The sequence below is a fragment of the Melospiza melodia genome, chromosome 6, assembly GCF_035770615.1.
Source record: "Melospiza melodia melodia isolate bMelMel2 chromosome 6, bMelMel2.pri, whole genome shotgun sequence".
NCBI classification, from domain to species: domain Eukaryota; kingdom Metazoa; phylum Chordata; class Aves; order Passeriformes; family Passerellidae; genus Melospiza; species Melospiza melodia.
In genome coordinates, this window is record NC_086199.1 from 76,320,588 (window position 1) to 76,339,331 (window position 18,744).

Genomic DNA, 18,744 nt, shown 5'->3' on the forward strand with positions numbered 1-18,744 from the left:
AACCTTTATCTTAAAAAATTTGGTTTAACTTCAGGAGCTCTGAATGTACACCTAGGTAACCTTGTATCAAGAAGAACTACTTTAAGGAAGGATGTCCATTCACTCTATGATTTATCACATTTGTACTCCTGCACTGGCTGCAGCTTTGCAGATCATTATCTATGGTACTTACCCATGTTAGAAGACTAATAATTAACTTAGCTTAAAAGCTTATCAAACAGACTAATCTAAGAGCTTTAGAGTGAACTCAAAAAGGACTCTTCAAGTAGATAGCCTTGAATAATGCATGTAATACTACTGAAAACAGTTGTTAGGCCTGCACTGAAAAAAAATGCGCTTGTATGATCCAGCAAAAGAAGAGAAAGAAATCCCTAATAGCTAAATTATTTTAAACCCGATAAAATGCTACTGAACTAGATTTTATTCCCCCACTAATAATAATACAGAGATAAAGTTTATAGATGATACACAACTGATATAAAGTGAGAAAAGGACAGGGATTTGGGCAGACATGTTATGTCACTGAGAGCTAATCCTTATATTTTTGTAAGAAGCATCCATTAATGTAGTCAGTGTTATCTCTGACTAAAAGCTTTTTTTTTTTTTTTCCCATATCCAAAGATAACAGGTTCACAAGAATAATAAGAATAGAACAAAACAGTATAGAATGGAATAGAATTGCCTGATCAATTCAGGGCTAACCAAAATGTAAAGCAAATTATTAAGGGCACTGTCCAAATGCCTTTGACATAGAGATAGGCTTGGGGCATCAACCCACTCCCTAGGAAGTATGTTCCAGTGTCTGCCCACCCTCCTGGTAAAGCAATATTTCCTGATGTCAAAGCTAAACCTTCCCTAGCACAGCTTTCAACCATTGGCACACACAATGTCACTGGACACGTTGTGCCCCTCCACAGGGAGCTGTAGGGAGTCACGAGGTCGCCTCTCAGCATACTCTTCCTCAAACCAGACAAACCCAAAGTCCTCAGCTGCTCCTCATAGGACATTCCTTCCAGCACTTTCACCAGCTTTAGTGCCATTCTCTGGATGCGTTCAAATACCTCAGTGTTACTCTGCTTGAATTCACCACCAAAATTAGGTTTTGTGTGTTGGTTCTGTCAGAAGTTGCTGGAAATGACATTCACGATCACACTGCTGATTCTGTGTGTTTACTGAGATTGTACTGGTGCTTTGCCTTTCCCTGCAGCAATCGGGTTGCAAGACAGCTTTGCCTTGATCCCAAGGCCCTTGTCACTCAGCATTCTACTCAGAGCTCACTCTCTTAGCTTCTCTCAGTGTTACATTACCTGTATTTCTCTGGCTTCATATGCACTCCCTAGACCACATTACTAGTCATTTTGGTCTGCCTGTTTCTCTCACACACTCATCTTGTGGACCTGAAATTTTATTTTTATGTATGGGGAAGCTACTGCACTTCACCCGTTGCCTGGGTCTGCTGGCAGTCTATTTCATGGGCAGCTGCTTTCCATGGTTTCAACTGCCAGTAACAAAAAAGATATTTTAATGTCACTAGAAGAAAGTTGGCTATTGTGTACAAATTTCAACATGGTGTTATGATTTAACCACTACCACAATTAAGTCACTACTAGTAAAATGTTTGATTCTGTATATTTTAAATTTCCTTCATGGACATATGAGGTGAGCATTGTTATTCTTACTTTATGAAGGGAAAAACTGACACACAGAGAAGCAACTGGCTCAAAGTGATGTGGCACTTAGTGGCAAAGCAGAGTGTGAATTCAGGTCTTCTGGGAAATTATATTTGCTGCTTGAAATGAATTCAGTCATAAAGCTAATTTTATTTATATATGGCAGCTGCAGTATTTTTAAAGTAAGAACCTCTGCTTTTGAGGTGTCTCCATAAGAGAACATTATGGTAAGTTCTTCGAAAATTCTCTGATGTAATCAATATCTGTAACGGTTCAAAAAAGTCAAAGACATAAAAAAATCCTCATTAAATCTATAACAGAGGAATAGAAGATGAATCCATAATTCAGAACCAGATGTTCTGTTATTGTCCGGAATTTTAAATGTTTCCAAGAAATGCACGAGCAACAGAGGTGTACATCTAGGAGCACACATGGGTGTACATTTTCTCTTGTACACCTGTATCCACTTAAAAGATCTGAACTCAGCTTTGTGGCCTTCCTTCAAGACAGTGCATTTTATATAACTGTGACCCCAGCAATGATCTGTATTAAATGTAAACCAAAATAACCCTTGCTGGATCCAAAACAGGTGAATTAACATTAACATACTACATGTCCAGAAAATGTTTACCTCTGACAGCGTAACCATCTTTTACTGATGCTGGAAATGGTGGCAGATTATCTTTTGCATATACATCTTGAGCAAGGACTCGCCCCATTCCATCTAGAAAAAAGAGAAAAGACTCTGTGTCATTACAACGGGGGAAAGGGGGAAATGAAGTTAACAGCTGTGCCCTCCAATAGATGAAACGTATGTGTATGGGACAGAGAGATCTCTCAGGCTTTAGATTTTTGACCCAACATACAGGAAAAAAGACGAGAGTCTAAAAGTAATGACAAAGGATTTGTTTAAGTCTGTGCTCCTGGTTATGGTGAAATTGCTGACAGTAGATTTGAATGCCAAGTATCCAAACCCAAAGGTGATAGTTCCGATTAAGGACCAGACAGAAAAAAAAAGTATTTGTTTCTTCAGGACTAGTTTTCCCCCTAAGATCTCTTGAATATATGCACTTTCTTTATTTTCCTTTATTTGAATTTTTATTAAATTAAAAAAAAAAAACAACTTGTAAAATGACATTTCAAAAGTGAATCCTGTGCACAGAAGGTGAGAGGTGATGAATTGAGAACATTAACAATGAACCAATTTTCATAAATTGACAAAGAAATTTGGCAATAGATTAGCTTCACCTAATTGCTGAGAGCATTTCTGCTTAATGGAGGGTGAGTACACATAAGTGTCAGAATTATTTATATAAATTTACGGTGTTATAGTTCTAAATATTTTAATAGCTGTTTCAAACATACTCTTTCTCTTCACTTAGCAACTATGGCTGCTGAGCTGTAATTTGGCTCAGCCTCCCTGTAGAGACTGATACGAATTATTTCACCCTCAGTCAAGTGGCTGGTACTTTTATGGCATCAGCAAGAGCTTTATTTTTTAGTGTGACATGCAACAGAGTGGAAAATATGTAACCTGGCCCTTGATATAGTGTGAGAGAGAAAGCAGATTTACTACATGTGTGATCAGACGTACAGGGAAGGGACACATGGGTCAGAACTACTGAGACTGGCTTGATTCCAGTGTGTCTGAGTAAAAGAAGGGAAGCCCTGCTCAGAGCAGAGGCCTGCTCCCAGTGTGCATTGTGGCACTGGAAGGCATTATCCTGCTGAAAGTATGATGGAGTGGGAGAATGCATGATTATTTCTGCCAGGAGAATTTGCATGGATACGTGCCTTAGAGATTATGGTCTTTGAGACATGCCAGAAAAGAGAAGTGCATCAAGCGTGATTCTCATTTTACAGAAGAGTTAGTGCTGCACACTAAATTGGCAGATTTTGTAAAAAAGTTCACCTACTTGATTTGAAAACGTTCAGCTCCAGTGAAGTGGTATTACAATGAAGATTGTGTTTTACTTATTAACACAAAGTGATTTAGTTAGCAATTAATTATTGTAACTATAACAATATTGTGCTCACATCCTTATGTATCAACTTTCAGCCTGAAGTTACTGTTCATGCTGCATTGCTGAAATAACTATTGCCATGAAAATCTGCTGAAACCTGTTAAAACAACTAGAAAAGCACTTTTGTAATGGCCATTAATTCACCTGTGCAAACCTGCATATCAGTGCCTGTGATACACAATAGAGAAGTTACTAGAAAGCTCACAGAAGCTTGTACACTTATCCTAAGTAAAAGAATGCAGACACAGACATTTAAATTATAGCACAGAAAAGGCAGCTATCAAAGGCCTAGTAAAAACACCCTTTGTTCACAGATGCACGAAATCTCACACAAAAGTGATACTTCCAATTTTAGCAGGCATGTTGTGCCTTCATTTTGCTTCTTGTCTACATGCAAAATCACACCAATTAGAGTAAAGTTGAACAGTATGTTCATGGCATACTGCCATGCAATATTTGAAAGGAATAAATGGCTAGCCAGTAATGGGAATGAATTTCATTACAAGAAGAAAAATGTAAGAATTATTTGCTGAAGCAGCCTTAGGCGTTTAAAATGAAGCAAGTCAGTAACTAGAGGACAATCTTAAGTACCTCTGCAGTCTCTTTTAAGAAAATATTCTAAAAATACAGTTTGAGCCTATTTTGATTAATTGTAATTCAGAAAGATGTTCTGAATTATTTTAATGCCATCAAACTGCCCCTTATGATGCTCGTGGCTTTCTGACACAAAATGGAGAATTACATTTAACTCACTTTTCAAAAGCGGGTATTTGCTAAGCTTAGGTGGTGAACCTGGTGCAGTTCCATGAAGATTTGATTTGATTTCTCTGGGGCACAGCAATAAGACATCTTGTACTAGGAAGGGATGGATTTTGTAAATCCTGCCCTGGTAGCACTGCAGTGTGATATGAAAAGTCAATGCTACCAAACCAATCAGTTAGGCTCTTGGACTAGACAAGAGTAAATGTGCTGTTCTCTGGCTAAAGCTCATAAAATGTAGATTGCTTCTGTATTATAATTTTATTATCAACTAAACTTCTGTGCCTTAGTTTCAGAATAATAATAATAATCATGTTTAAAAATTTAACCTTATGTGCCCTACAGACCTATACTCAGGTAACTGCATTTATTTGGAATAAAAGCCTAATTGGGGGCTTCATACCAGATATCAATGATGGCAGGTGGCAAATATGCTTCAGATGCCTTGGGTTTATGACACTTCCTTAAAATGCTTTAGGACAGTCCATTTTTTTAAAATATGAAAGAGGTTAAATTATCTATATGGTCACTGAGCAACACACCAGTGTGAAAGTCATGTTTCAAAAGACAACTTTAATAATTCTCTCCCTTGTATTAGGAGAGAATAGATAGATCTGTGAGACTACAGCCTACCTTGACGTAATCAAGAATAAAATCAGGTCTGTACTGGGTATTTGTACAGAATAACATTCAGCTGCTTTATTTATGAGGATGAATACTATGAAATATGTTTAGTTTTAACTAAATAGGTTAAATTAATTAGGTAATTAGGACTTCTAGAATTTTGCATATTTCACTTTCCTTGGAGAGAAACTGTGCTCCTGAAAGATAGCTCAGAAGCTCAGTTGTAATTCAAGACACAAAATCACAAAGAAAACAAACACAGCACAATAGGGCTTTTCTAAATACAGTTTCAGACCTCCAGAACTAAATTTATACCATTTTCTGAAATTTGATGTATATTAAAAAAAAATAAAGAAAAAGAACCTGTTACTAATTTATCTGTATAACATGGTGATCTTTTAAGAACTTCTGAAAATGCATTTCCATCTTGGGATTCGTAGATACAAATTACAAATCTACAATGTAGATTAAGAGAATTGAATTTGCAGTATCACAGACACAGACATGTCCTTTAGGCTGTCTCCTATAGGCTCAATCCTGAAATTTCATATGATATACTTGGACAACACACAGTACTAAAATAAGCATATACTACTTAAAAAATAAATTGCAAGATAAAATCTTGCTCTACAGTGCAAAAATATGAAGGAATTGTTGGTATAATCATGTGAACATTAAATCAAGAATCTGTCTCTGAACCTGCTCATGGTACCCTCAATCTAATGCTTGGGTTTTGGGTGAGAGGGAAGAGGGTCAAAACTAAAGTGACTCAGCAGACTCAGTTCATTACTTTTGAAAGAATAAGAGTACTAGGAATAACAATATATACATTCTGGACTCAGAATCTTTTATTTTATTATTCTTCTTTTATTCAAAGAAGAATAATAATCCTACAGTACCTTAACTGTATCTGACATACCAAAATAAATATACGATGTGCTTATCAGGGAGGCAGATGCCAGTCTTTCATCCTTTATTTCAGGAGTTCAGGGTTACATGGGCATTTATTTGGACTAAATGTACCCAACACTGCAGCTCATCATATTGTTCACAAAGGGCTGTCTTAGAAAAGACATTTAGCTGACAGCTACCCAAAAGGCCCAATAGTTATGCTCAGGCATTTATGCCTTAGTGCCTTCTAATCTGCATGCCATTGTGAAAGTGCAGGATGTATTATGCACATTCCTTGTTGATCCAGTATTGGTGCTGTTCTGAATGCAGGGTATGGAGCATTTTCTCAGAAATCCTGCTGCCAAGGCATGGAGGAGCACTGAACTCTGCTTGGAGTCACTAAATGCACAGGTGTGATATTGCATACAGTCTGCTAAATCACTATGTCAGTATGAAGACATCTTGAAGGCTTCTGGTAGCACAAAGTTTTGGCAAAGAACATGAAAACTTTGAACTCCCAAGCCAGAAGACAGAATATTCCATTCAGAAACCATTTGTGCCTCTCCGCTGTCTGTAGCACACCAGTGTCCCAAATGTTTTTGCCTTTTGAGGTTTATAGTTCCACAGTCTCTTCACTCACCACCTTACTTTTGAACAACCTGGAAGGATCCCTGGAAGAGGTTTCTGCTTCCCTACCTAGTTTAGGCTTACTTGTCAGCATATTTCCTGTCATGGTTTTGTTATGTGCCAAGAACATCTCCCAGATAATGTCTAGGCTTGATGTAAGGAATAGCAGAAGCTTAGGGAGGCACCTAATAGACATAATGAATACAGTATTTCAGGAAGGAGGATAGTTTAGCTGAATAAACATGAGAGATGCCTTGCTAATTCCTTTTAGGACCAGAAAAATCACTTCATCTATCTCTACTTATTCATGAGTATAGATACAGTCACAAAGTCATAAAGTCTGATATTTTGCTTGCTGTTTGGTGCTTTTGAAGACAATCTCACTGTATAAATCAAAACCAGTTACTCTTTAATTACAAAGTTTCGATAGATGAAATTTAAAAGGAACTTATTTCAGAAAATGATCATGTAGTGTTAGATTAGAAAAGGAATTGTATTTATGAGAAGAAGAGGAAAATTCTGGAATGACTAGCAGGCTAACTAGAAACTGGAAAAAGAGACTGAGATGAACTGTTGAAGACAAAGACATGGAAAAAAGTGATCTGGAATCAATAATCACTTTGCTTTGATCATTAATCTCAGATTGGAAAGGGACTTAGTGAAAATCTTCCACAGTGAGACAACAGAGGGAACCAATCACAGTAAAGCTTTCAGCTACAAAAGTCCACTGAGGCATGTTCAGGCTGAGTACAATATGTTTCCTGCATGTAATACAAACAGGAAGAAAATAAATTCATGTATTTTATTAGTGTTCCATTACAGATTCCTTCAGGGAGCACCACTGAGTTCAACTAACATTCTCCTAACTTTGAAAGGTTTCCCCTATTACAGGTATTTCCTAAAGCAGTTTCTGCTGGAAAAAGCACTGTTTCAGACACCTCACAACATGAATAAAAGAGAAGGAAGGTTGCCAAATAGAAAAGAAATCATCCTCAAGCTGACAAAGAATCCAATTTAACATACCCCTGTAATTGATGATTTCTGTTCCGAGCACTGGGGTCATCTCCAGGACTGTGATGAAGGCCTTGTCCATAGATGTCAATGGGAATGGAGACATGCGATGTCTTCTTGCTACCTTGGTAATGTCAACAGCACTGTGACCTGCAATGAGAAAGAACAGATTCATGTAGGCTACAGTGATGTTCATTTAAACCATTTCACTGAAACTAATCAGCGCTTTGGAGCAAATTAAATGAGTTAGTTATCAGTATTGAGCTTTCATGTCTGACGCTGGGAAGACACTGTATTCAACTAGAATCAAGAGAGTGTATGCCCTTATCTGTAGTGAAGAACACACCAGAAGTCTCAATGAGCATAAAAAGATAGGTAAATGTACAACAGAAGCCCTTCCAGGTGATGCAGTATTTTACACTGAGGATGATAATCTGAGACTAATTCAGTTCTATGAACTCAGGACAATTCACTCCGTTCTGTTCTGCACAAACACATTTCAGCATTCTCTGATAAAGCACAACAATGTGCCAGTGAGCCTACAATCCAAGAGTGAGATGGGACTCCAAAGGTTTGAAAGGAAGATGGAGAGAGTAAAATGAAATTACTGGGCAGTCAAGGCAGCAGTGTCCCCAGCTAGTGGGCAACGTACCCATTGTCGATATTTTGTTGTCACCACAGCAAAGTGTTTAAATGTATGATTGGAGTGAAAGCAGTAGGACAACCTAAGAAAGCTTGCTTTTCCTGGGTGTGAGGGACAGGTGGGGAGAAAATATGACAGAAATAGTTTGAAAATGAAACCAACAGTGTGTTTGATTTAATGATACTTACTGAGACATTAAACAAGGGGACAGCAAGCTTTGAAGGAATTTTGGAAGTGAAGATGAGCAACTGAAGAGAGAACTATTGCAGGAATATATAAACAAGAGCAACAGATATAAACTGAAAGATTCAGACAATTACAATTGCAGAGTATCTTGAAAGGATTTACCTAGAACAAGAAGGTATTTATGAGAGCCAAAGTGGATGATGTTCTATACGTGATATATAATGATATTCCTAAGTAATATGAACTACAGTACAGAAAGCATTAGATAATAGAAACTAATTTTTAATGACATGATTTTGCTTTGCAGTCTCTACAAAAATATCTCATTTGTTGCTGTACATGCCTTCAGATTCTGAAAAAAAAAAAGATCATTGCTTCAAGGGTAGTCTTCTAATAAAAAGCAAGTAAAAAATAGGACAACAATCATGCAGTCTAAGCCCTTCCTTCAGAAGACGAGGTTTCTTAATTAATCTATATATACAGTACTTGTTCAGCACTAACCCATGCTTACCTTTTCATGTGAGACATTGTTCACTAATTATTTTTTGCTATTAACAGAGTAACTACCTTTCAGAGGAAGAAGTAGAGACAAGTAAAACTGCCCACCTAATTCTTCCAGGAATGATTCTGGAAGAAATTCTTTGAACAATCTCTTAGTACGTATTTAGAAGATAACATGATGAAAAAAGCAGGCACTGTGAATTTGTCAAGCACAAATAATTTTTAATTGATTTAATTCTTTTCCTTAAGATAGCAGTTGGCATTTTGAAGAAGAGAGAAACAACCAATGAGACAATTTCTAACTATATTAAGACTTTGCAAACTCAAACCTAACCTTCACATAAGAAAACTAGGGATAAATTATCCAAATTAAACTATTGTAAGGTAAAAGTGTAGCATGGAAATACTGCATTCCTGGTTTTAACAACGGGGATCTCCCTAGCAAGCTTACATTTCCGAGTTATCATATCTGTTTTTTGTTGACAACATCATTAAAGAGGAAAAGGAAAGCATTTGTGAAATACAGTTAAACTTCCCACACCTGCCTTTGCATAGAGAAAGAAACCCTGCTTTAACAGCACTGTAATTCCAGCAGACTCCACACAATACATGCTGAAAACCTTTTCCTGATGTTTTAAGTTGGAAAATATGAAGGAAAATGCTAAGAAAAAACATGTCACAGCTATGAAAGCTGAGGGAATTGTGTGGCAGTGAACAACCTTTATTCTATTGCCACTAGATGCTTTTATTGCTTCTAGCAGTAATTTCACTGCTACTTAAAACTCACTGTTAGCTACTTCAGGAAGTGACATTTCACCTCTTCAAACCTTAAAAAGTGAAAGAATTAACATGTTTTCAATGCTTTGACTGGTCCCCAGAGAACAACCTTCAGATTTACAAGTCTGTCGTTAATGCATGTCATTAGCTTAAGTCAAAGGTTCTGTTAAAATCTTCTGAGAAATGCATTCTCCAACATAGACTTTTTGGAAATAGTTAAAATTCCCTAACCTCTGACATCTTTTTTCCAACACCAAAAGTAACACCCATTATTTCTGCAAGAAAAGTCAAGAAAATAGAGCCCCTTTAGGTTTAACATTAGCATGAATAGCCTTTATGGAGGAGGGAAGATAGATGCTGGTGTAACTACTAACCTTTCTCTCTCCCATTTCTTCCTACAAACAAATGCTAATACTTCTATTAGAGGTATCACAGATTTAAATAGACCCAGAGACAAACAAATTATTTTTTTAAATTGTAAAACTACTAAATGGCACTTTAATTACAAGTAAATGACATTAAACAACTCCTCAGACTTCACCAAGTTATCTTTCACTAATGTGAAATGTCAGATAGATAGCTCTAAAAATAACTACTTATATTAGCTGCACTTTGTACAACAAAATAATCCTCTAGCTTTGAAGCAGCTAATTCAATTGGTTGCATAAGGTAGAAAATTCTTGACAGCCTGCTCTTTTACCACCAAAACAACTTCCCAGTCCTGTCATTATACATATACATGCACATATGGTGGATCAAATTTTAGACTAGAAAAGATTCTCACAACACAAAGAAAAAGATTTGTCCAAATTAAACTAGACATCATCTGGATCAAATGTGAGCTCTTAACCTTTGCACTTTTTGGTTTGGTTCTATGTAATCCCACATTCAAATTCGTGTTTAAGTATGAAATAAAAATATGTACATTCAAGTTGAGAATCTCCATTTTCATTGTCTTTGAATGTTAATTCTTGCCCATAAAACCTGCACACACATGATCATTTGCAACAAAACATCACAAACAACACAGACCTCCATGTCATTAGAAATACAACTTGGAAGAATAAATTAAAAGGTGACTCTCCATTGATACATGAACACTATGAGCTATTTACAGTTTTACCTTTGGAATGGATTTCTCTGTCTTAAGCTACTAAATTTCTGCTGCAAACCCACTTAGTCCCATCTCTGATCTGACTATCATTTACTGTCTTCTGAGCAGTCCTAGTTTCTCAATAGAGCTAAGAAGTTTCTGCACTTACTTGCTCTGAGGATGTTCTCCTTGCTGCTGCACCTAGACTGGACCTGCAGAGAGAGCACAGAGTCTATGAGCTACAGAAGTTAACAAGAATGCAAAATACAGAGATAAAATGGGCAAGCTCCTGGGATCTAAGACAGAGGCTATACATATTTTCAGCAACATTTTAAAATATTTTGCATGAGATAAGTATATTTAAGCAGAAGGGTATATATATGGTCAGAATCTGATACAAGCAATTTGATTCCACACCCCTCCCATAAGAAACAAGATGGTCTAAGGACAGTGAGAAAAATCAAAGAACAGTGCTTAAGATTATGTGTTAGGCATCAGTTTTCAACAGAAAATCCACATATTCTTATACAGCTGTAATTACAGTAGCTCTGAATCAAGGTCCTGTTTGATGATTAGATAGAATACTAACAAAAGTATATGATCTGATTTAAAATTCTATTGCTAATATTTTCAGGTATTGAGAGTTTAAAATATTTAGTTTCAATTATGTTGATTCTGAAAATGTTTAGTAAGAAATCTTCACAATTGTATAAGCAACACACAACTGTCTAAATGGCTCCTGGATGGAGCTGATAAATTTACTCTGCTGCTCCTATTTGGTTAAAAGAAATGCTATCTTCATTTTGAATTTTGTAGCGGAATTCTACTTTAAAAAGTAACTGTGTGAAAATGACATGGTTTCTCAACAACCCCTCTTCTTTGATGCCTAGCTACCACTGTGCTATTCCAGATAGATTAGTCTGACTACAGGGAAATTGGGCAATTCACATGGGTCTAATATTCTAGTAACACTGGATATTTACAATTCTGTTTACTATGCAGATTTAGAAAAGATTTTTTTTTTTTTAAGAGTATCAGCCCTGTAAACATCACACAGTTGAAACTTTTAATTCTTCTCAGGTTTGAAAAGACAGCACCATGTATAATAACCTTGAAGTTGCAAGTTTTCAGATGGACTACTGTCAGGCCAGATGACTGAACTGGCAGCGCTTGAACAGAAAGCATTTTGTATGGACAAAACCCCAGGTAAAGTAAACTTCACAGGAAGACAAACCTCTGAGATAGTAAGAACTGAATCCTTCTCTTTTTTACTTTATTGACAAAGGTCTTTTAAATTTCAATGAGAATACTAATAAAGTAAAAGTGTGTACATGTAGTGAAAGAAGTGGAATAGCACAGGTGATGCTGAGGGTGTGATTTCCCAGCAGAACATCTGTCTCTGCTGCAAAAGCAAAGGAGTGAATCCAGATTATCTTTCAGACCTCACTCTGGACTTGCAGTCACAGAAAAATTGCCTAGAAAGTGAATATATATTATCTAACAATTGATGAAGAATAATAAACCCCCAACCCCTCAAAAGCTGTCTTCAGAAAGGAACAACCATTTAAGTCTGAAACAAATGGTGCCCCAGCTTCTAAACCTCTTTCTTCTGTTCCACAGCAGCTTGCCCCAGATAGATAGTCACATAAAAAAATTGGATTCTACAGCGCAACACAATCTACTTATTGTAATGGAATAACTTATGGAAAGTAATGTTGCAACTTAGAGTGGTTTATGGAGTCCTTCCCTGAAAAAAACTCTTGTTTAACAAAAACAAACAGAAAACCCCCACACCCTCCCCACTTCCCACCAAAAATACTATACAAGAAAACTGCAAACAAAATAGTAATGATGCCCAAATTTGGCCCAGAGTTGTTTTACCAGATTTCAAAGGCATAAAATGAACTCTCTTTGGAAGAAGTAAATATGTACGTATAATTTACCAAAGGACAATTCTGGACCAAAAAGGTGGGATAATGGCAGGAAAGAAAACACAAAAGAAAGAGAAGCACAGCTTGAGAGGGAGAGAGAAGCAGGATGGATGTGGCAAGGCAGAAGATGGTGTATGCAAAAGGAGACATGGGCCTATGTGTGTAAGACTACTGTTTAAAATGGAAGAGGCTCTCTTATTTCTCACTGAAAAACATGAAAAGAGAAAATGAGGAATGGACCTGCTGCAAAATAACCAAGCGATTCAGCAACTGTGGAATGAAATTCAGTGAGATAACACAATCCTAAAGAAAAAGGCAAAAAACCAAAAATACAAAACACAAACATTTGAAACAATCTACTAAAACAAACTAAGTAAAATATGTGATCCAAAGGACACAGATAAAAGCTACTAGAGAAGGAGGAAAAATGTTAGCAGACAAAGACAGTGCTAAAGAAGTAAAATGGAAGTCAAGAGAGAGTCTTTCAACAAAGTGGAGGAACAGAAGGAGCCCAAACCCATAGCGCAAAGCAATGTTTGCGAATGGAAAACAGCTCCTTTGAGCAGTAATAGTTACTCTCGAGTTGTAGCCTCTATTCCTCCTCAGTTCATCTTTAAGCCCTTCCAACCTATAGTGGAGCTAGTGTATGGACAAAAACAAGAGATTTATAATGAACAGAGCAGCTGAGATTTGCAGATCAAATCTTCTAATATAAAAAACGTGCTGACAAAGTTTTGCTCTTAAAATGTCCAAATGACAATGGTAACAAAAGACAGCTGGCTTCACATACAGCCTCTCACAGGTCATTTTTTTAATTCTGTGCACACAGAGGACTTCATATTTACTTTTTGATTTCTTACACCCAGCCTAAAGTTTCCATGTTATCACTCACCTGATGGGCAACATATGCAGTATGAGAAATAATTTGCTTCCCACAAATTTTAAAAGCAGCTGTGGAAGAGGAATCCATGATAATAAAATAAAAGGCTTGATCAGCTAGACTTGATCGTTTCCCAACCTATGCTCACAGCTGCAGAATACAAACCATGTTTTAACATAACTGACATCAAAATTACTTATTACATAATACTTCTGTTTAATATGAATTGCACATTCTTATCCTAAATGTTATTTTTAATCAAAACTCCAGTAAAATGATTTTTAATAAAACCCACCAGTTCCCTAACACATACAGTTTTGGCAGCAATGGAGCTTTTTATAAATGGGGTCATGTACTTTAAGTGCCTTTTAAAATATTAATTATTTCTATGTTTTACTACTTTGTTATTTGTGACATTTACAAAAAATCTGTGTTCTTTTCACAGCTATTGTTAACTGAGGAATCCATGCTACATTGCATATAGTACCATGACTGACTAGGGAGAATTATTATTAGGAGAATTTACTGTAATTCTTCTCATTCACAGGTAGTTACAGAAATAAAACCTATGGCTGTCTTTTCTTTCACAGGGAAAGTATAGACTTATTGTTTGTCCATTCTACAGTCTCTTAACTCACAATCTGTCTTAGCAGAAGATACATTGGGCTACCAGCCAGTACCATTCCCTTGCATAGTTCAGACAGAATGTAATCAAACCCAAAGCATTCAGTTCACATTACTCTGTATTTTAAACAAATTGGATTTTATGTTCTTGAAAATGTAACTTCATAATGTTGGAATGCAGAGTAAGCTTTCTCCCATAAGCTGAAGTAGTAAATAGAATGTGAAATACAATACTCAAAAATAAATAAAGGGAATGGTAAAAATAAAGAGTCCTGCTGACAACTTTTATCTATTGGTCATGACTGATCTGAAAAAAAAAAAAAAACCAAAACAGTGGCTGTACTAAATTGGATTAATTTAAATTTACATAATATGTTTTGCTGCAAATAAAAAACAGTCTAAAATTTTTTTCAAGAAAAATAGAAAAAGACACAAAGAAAAGTTCATGCTACGAGTGAAAAATTCAGGTGAAAAATAATGAAAAAAGAAAACTGAGAAACCCTTTAACACTCTACACCATGACTGTTAGGAATTGTTAGAGAAATTACTTACCTTTTTAAAGTCATAACAAGATTAGCACAGAGTATTAAGTCAGCTCTTCATTATGGGAGGTACAATTAAAAGCCATTGGTTATAATAAAACAAATTGCTAGACAAAGGTGAAGAGTTTCCAGCCCAATATGAAAAGCTAACTCTTACAGGAGTACATTTGAACTCAATACTACAACATGAAGAACAATTCAGAACAACGACACCAAAACGTGAGTTACCACCAACAGCAAGAGCCCATTTCTCAGGAGCACAGAGCCTGCAGGAGGCTGGCCCGTAACCTTCAGCACTTATGGGGAAGCACACTGCTGCACTCTGAGGAAGGCATGCAGAATGTGGGACCACCAGCAGAAACCCAGACACAGGCAGACACAGAGGACTGAGGTACAGCAGCGGGAATGAGCTCGCCAAGCTGTAATGAAGGAAGCAGGGGAAGCAAAGCACAGCAGCTGTTGACAATTCCAGAGCTGCATTCTCACTCTGCCAAACACCAGGCAGGCCTGAACGTGAGGTACTGCACCTGCTGCACTTTCTGCTGGGGAAAGGGCATAGCTCATGCAGCCTTTCCTCAAAACTTCAGCAGCTTCATGAACACTGGGATGTGTATCATGTAGCTTCATGTACCTGCTGGGATGTGGGAAAGTTTGCTGCTGCTGCTGCTTTTGTTCTGCATGTGATTTATTTCATGACCCAAGTTCTGTACCATATACACTGTGCACGTGACATTTGAATGGTCTCTGAAATATTTGCCTGCTTTAAACAGATTTCAAATTACATGTGATCTGATTTATAACTGTAGGGGTTTGCACAGTGTCTTCTGCCTAAAATACCTTCTATCCTCTAAGAGTGCAACATACATTATTCACTGTCTCAAAATAAAGAGAAAAGAGCAAACTAAACCATGAATAACAATGTCTGAAGCTGCTCTTATAATACTTAGACAAACTGATTTTGGCATGTTATTCTAAGCAATATCCATAAGGTTAAATTAGGAGAAAATAAAAAAACCGAATGAAACATATTTTTGATTTCACTAAAAACACTGTGCTAAATCTACCCTGATTTAACAGGATTAATCTATTAATTATTATTAACGATTATCTCTGTTCTCTGAAGAACAGAGAGAATAGCTTTGATTGAATTAATATGGAGTATAAAAATGAAGTTGTTAAAAAAAAACATTCACAAGAATGCCTTGGGTTGGAAGGGACCCTAAAGATCATCTAGTTCCAAAAAAAAAGTGCATCTGGAATTGTTTACTTGACAAAACACTCAATAAGGTATATGAGTTTTAAAAAAATCCTATTACAACATGCAATCTTCCAATTTCAGGAATCAATTCTTATTCAAACTATGCTTTTACACTGAACTGAACACACAAGGTTTTAAGAGAATGCTTTATGGCCATCTGAATCAGAACTAAACTCAGTTCAAAACAACAGAATGATTTTTTCCTATTATTCTGAGACTACTTCTGAAATGGAAAGAAAAATGAGCACAAGGAATTTGACAGCAGCAGACATTACTCATTAACACAATTTTTAAAACAAGCACTACTGATGGTGGGATTCAGTTCACCAAAACTTAAATATGAATATTAAATAATGTGGTATTCCACACAAGAAATCATTCATTGGAGTGTGAAGAAATAAACAGAAAATTATTTCAAGCAAAAATAATTTTAGGAGCAGATTTCTACAACTTATTAAGTGTTATGTTTGGTGGATGGACACTGAACAAAAGTCAATTTTAAATCTTGAATATGTCACTGTCTTCATCTATACATTACTGAGTTCTCTTTTCTGAGCTTTTTTCTAATCACCTACACTTTACATACAGGTTTATTGAATTCTGATAATTGTTTCCCAGTAGACTATGACCACACATATGGAATTCTATGGTGAGATTAGGGCTCATCCTAACTACTATTCAAACAGGACAGTGGAAGGGGATTGATGAATACACTGTAGAAACAGAAGGGCTGAAGTGGTTCCTTTTATAGGAGCAGTATGCAAAAAAAGGTATTATCCAATATTTCAAATAATATGGATTGAAAAGGCAAATAGCAGTTTTCTTAGATTAGTCATCTCTCAACAGAAATTGACATTGTCCTGGAGAGGCAAAATCAAAACATTTATTTATTCTAGAAGAAGATTCAGAGAAATCTTACATGCCAACTAAAATTGCAAGCTGAACACCTCACAACGAGAAGACAGGAAGAATTGTGATATATACAGCAAAAAAAGGAGACAAAATAGCAAACCACAGTAACCTAACAGGAAAGCCAACTGGCTGCTACAAACTGGCAATATAGGATTCATAGTTGAGAATTAAAAGAAGCAAAGAGGGATTTCTTCAGAGCAGTTTTAATGAAATGTTAACCTTAGTATGAAAAAAAATATATGAGCTGCATTTTGTGCTCTTAGGAGGGGGGACAGCATACAGATAATGCTGTATGAGTAACACTGCAAAGATGGCACATTTCAGTAATATTTTAGGGGTGGTTCAGAGCTTGTTCAAGATCACACTGCTTTTTGTTCAGAGAAGCTGCATTAATTATAACACCTAAATATGAAGAGATCAGGTATCTTGTATAAGCTAAAGCCCGTATTAATTCAAGTCATACACATTGCCAAATTTGTTCACAAATTCCACCATCTATTTCTAACCTGTGCCATCAAAATTCAGGTGGGATTTGTAAGACACAAAAAATCTCCAGAAATGCCGCACTTGAAAAAATGAAACATTCTACTACTTGTGTTACTAATTGTGAACAAAAGATTTTACTTTTTTGAATGAAAATCTTGAATATTCTCCAAATGCCCTGGAAATAGTCTCCAGTTTCAGAAGCAGATAGTGTAAGCAAAGGCAGAGAGAATAAGATGTATTTCCTAAGAGGTTCAAGGGCAAAAAAAAAAATCCTGTTATTCTTGTTGTTTGCCATAGAAATAGCATTTACTTGCCTATTCTCATATAATTTCACACCCTGGCAATTTGACTGACAAACAGCTTCGCCTTATGAGTATGCATTGGATGTCTGAGTTATATCCTATCTGACCAGCTTGGACTCCTTGTCCCAGATTAACCAACTTTTTAAGCTGTTTTCAATCAGATACATTAGTGATATATAGAAAATTCTTTTCCTCAAGCACACCATAAATTACTCTCTCACCCTTGACTAGTATGGTTGACATTTAAAAAAGCTTCTTTTCTGTTACAAATATTTTGCTTTTCAATGAAATTTCAATTTTTTTTCACATTTTTATTTATTTACCCAGCAACAGCCAATTTCAATGCAGCATTTAAATAGTGAAATATCAACATTACTGAAAAAAAAGGGAACTACTTTTATTGAATTGCATGAACCTTAAAATAAAATTTTAAAATAAATTCTTTATTCAAATGTAGTAAAGTAAAATTGGCAAGTTTAAGTGAAACAACATTTAGGGCAAATCAGTGTTATGTGGGCAACTCATTTTTCCTTTGACACAAAGGCATCGCAATTTCATCATAATTATTTTCAGTAGGATTTCTGCATAAGACAAGGCTACTTCATTTTAATCTCCCTCCTCAAAGATTAGTTTCATGTTTTACTTACTAAACATTATTCAAACTGTCTGCTAAATGGGTAATTATTTAATTCTGTATAGATTTCTCTGTTTGGCTTGGTTCTACTAAACAAAACCTTATAATATGCACAAAGGAATTTATTTTTGCAAAATCTTTGTGAAGCAGGGGGACGAGTTGATTTTAGAAATGGGAAACTGAGACCCAGAGACATCTAGAGTAAATTTATCCTAACGTGCCTATAGTAGAATTGCAGAGATTAGATCCTGAGTAGCCATTTATTTCAACTGCATTTGGAATGTCCAGTATAGAATCACAGAATAGTTTGCATTGGAAGGGACCTCAAAGATAGTCCAGTTCCAACCCCCTGCCTTGGGCAGGGACACC

The 18,744-nt window shown here is 36.1% G+C and overlaps 1 protein-coding gene across 18 annotated transcripts in view; it reads right to left on the reverse strand.

Annotated features, from left to right (window-relative positions):
• The window catches only part of GPHN (gephyrin), a 263,372-nt gene that overhangs the window by 37,807 nt on the left and 206,821 nt on the right, over nucleotides 1–18,744 (reverse strand). For 11 of the 18 annotated variants that reach the window (XM_063159330.1, XM_063159328.1, XM_063159325.1 and 8 more), the window contains 3 exons: nucleotides 10,976–11,018; nucleotides 7,619–7,756; nucleotides 2,302–2,394 (listed from right to left, as the gene is read on the reverse strand). In XM_063159330.1, coding sequence (XP_063015400.1) covers nucleotides 2,302–2,394; nucleotides 7,619–7,756; nucleotides 10,976–11,018 — 274 coding nt within the window. Of the gene's footprint in view, nucleotides 1–2,301; nucleotides 2,395–7,618; nucleotides 7,757–10,975; nucleotides 11,019–13,313; nucleotides 13,377–18,744 lie in introns of all 18 variants that reach the window. The other 7 variants (XM_063159332.1, XM_063159321.1, XM_063159313.1 and 4 more) reach the window with 1 other exon arrangement.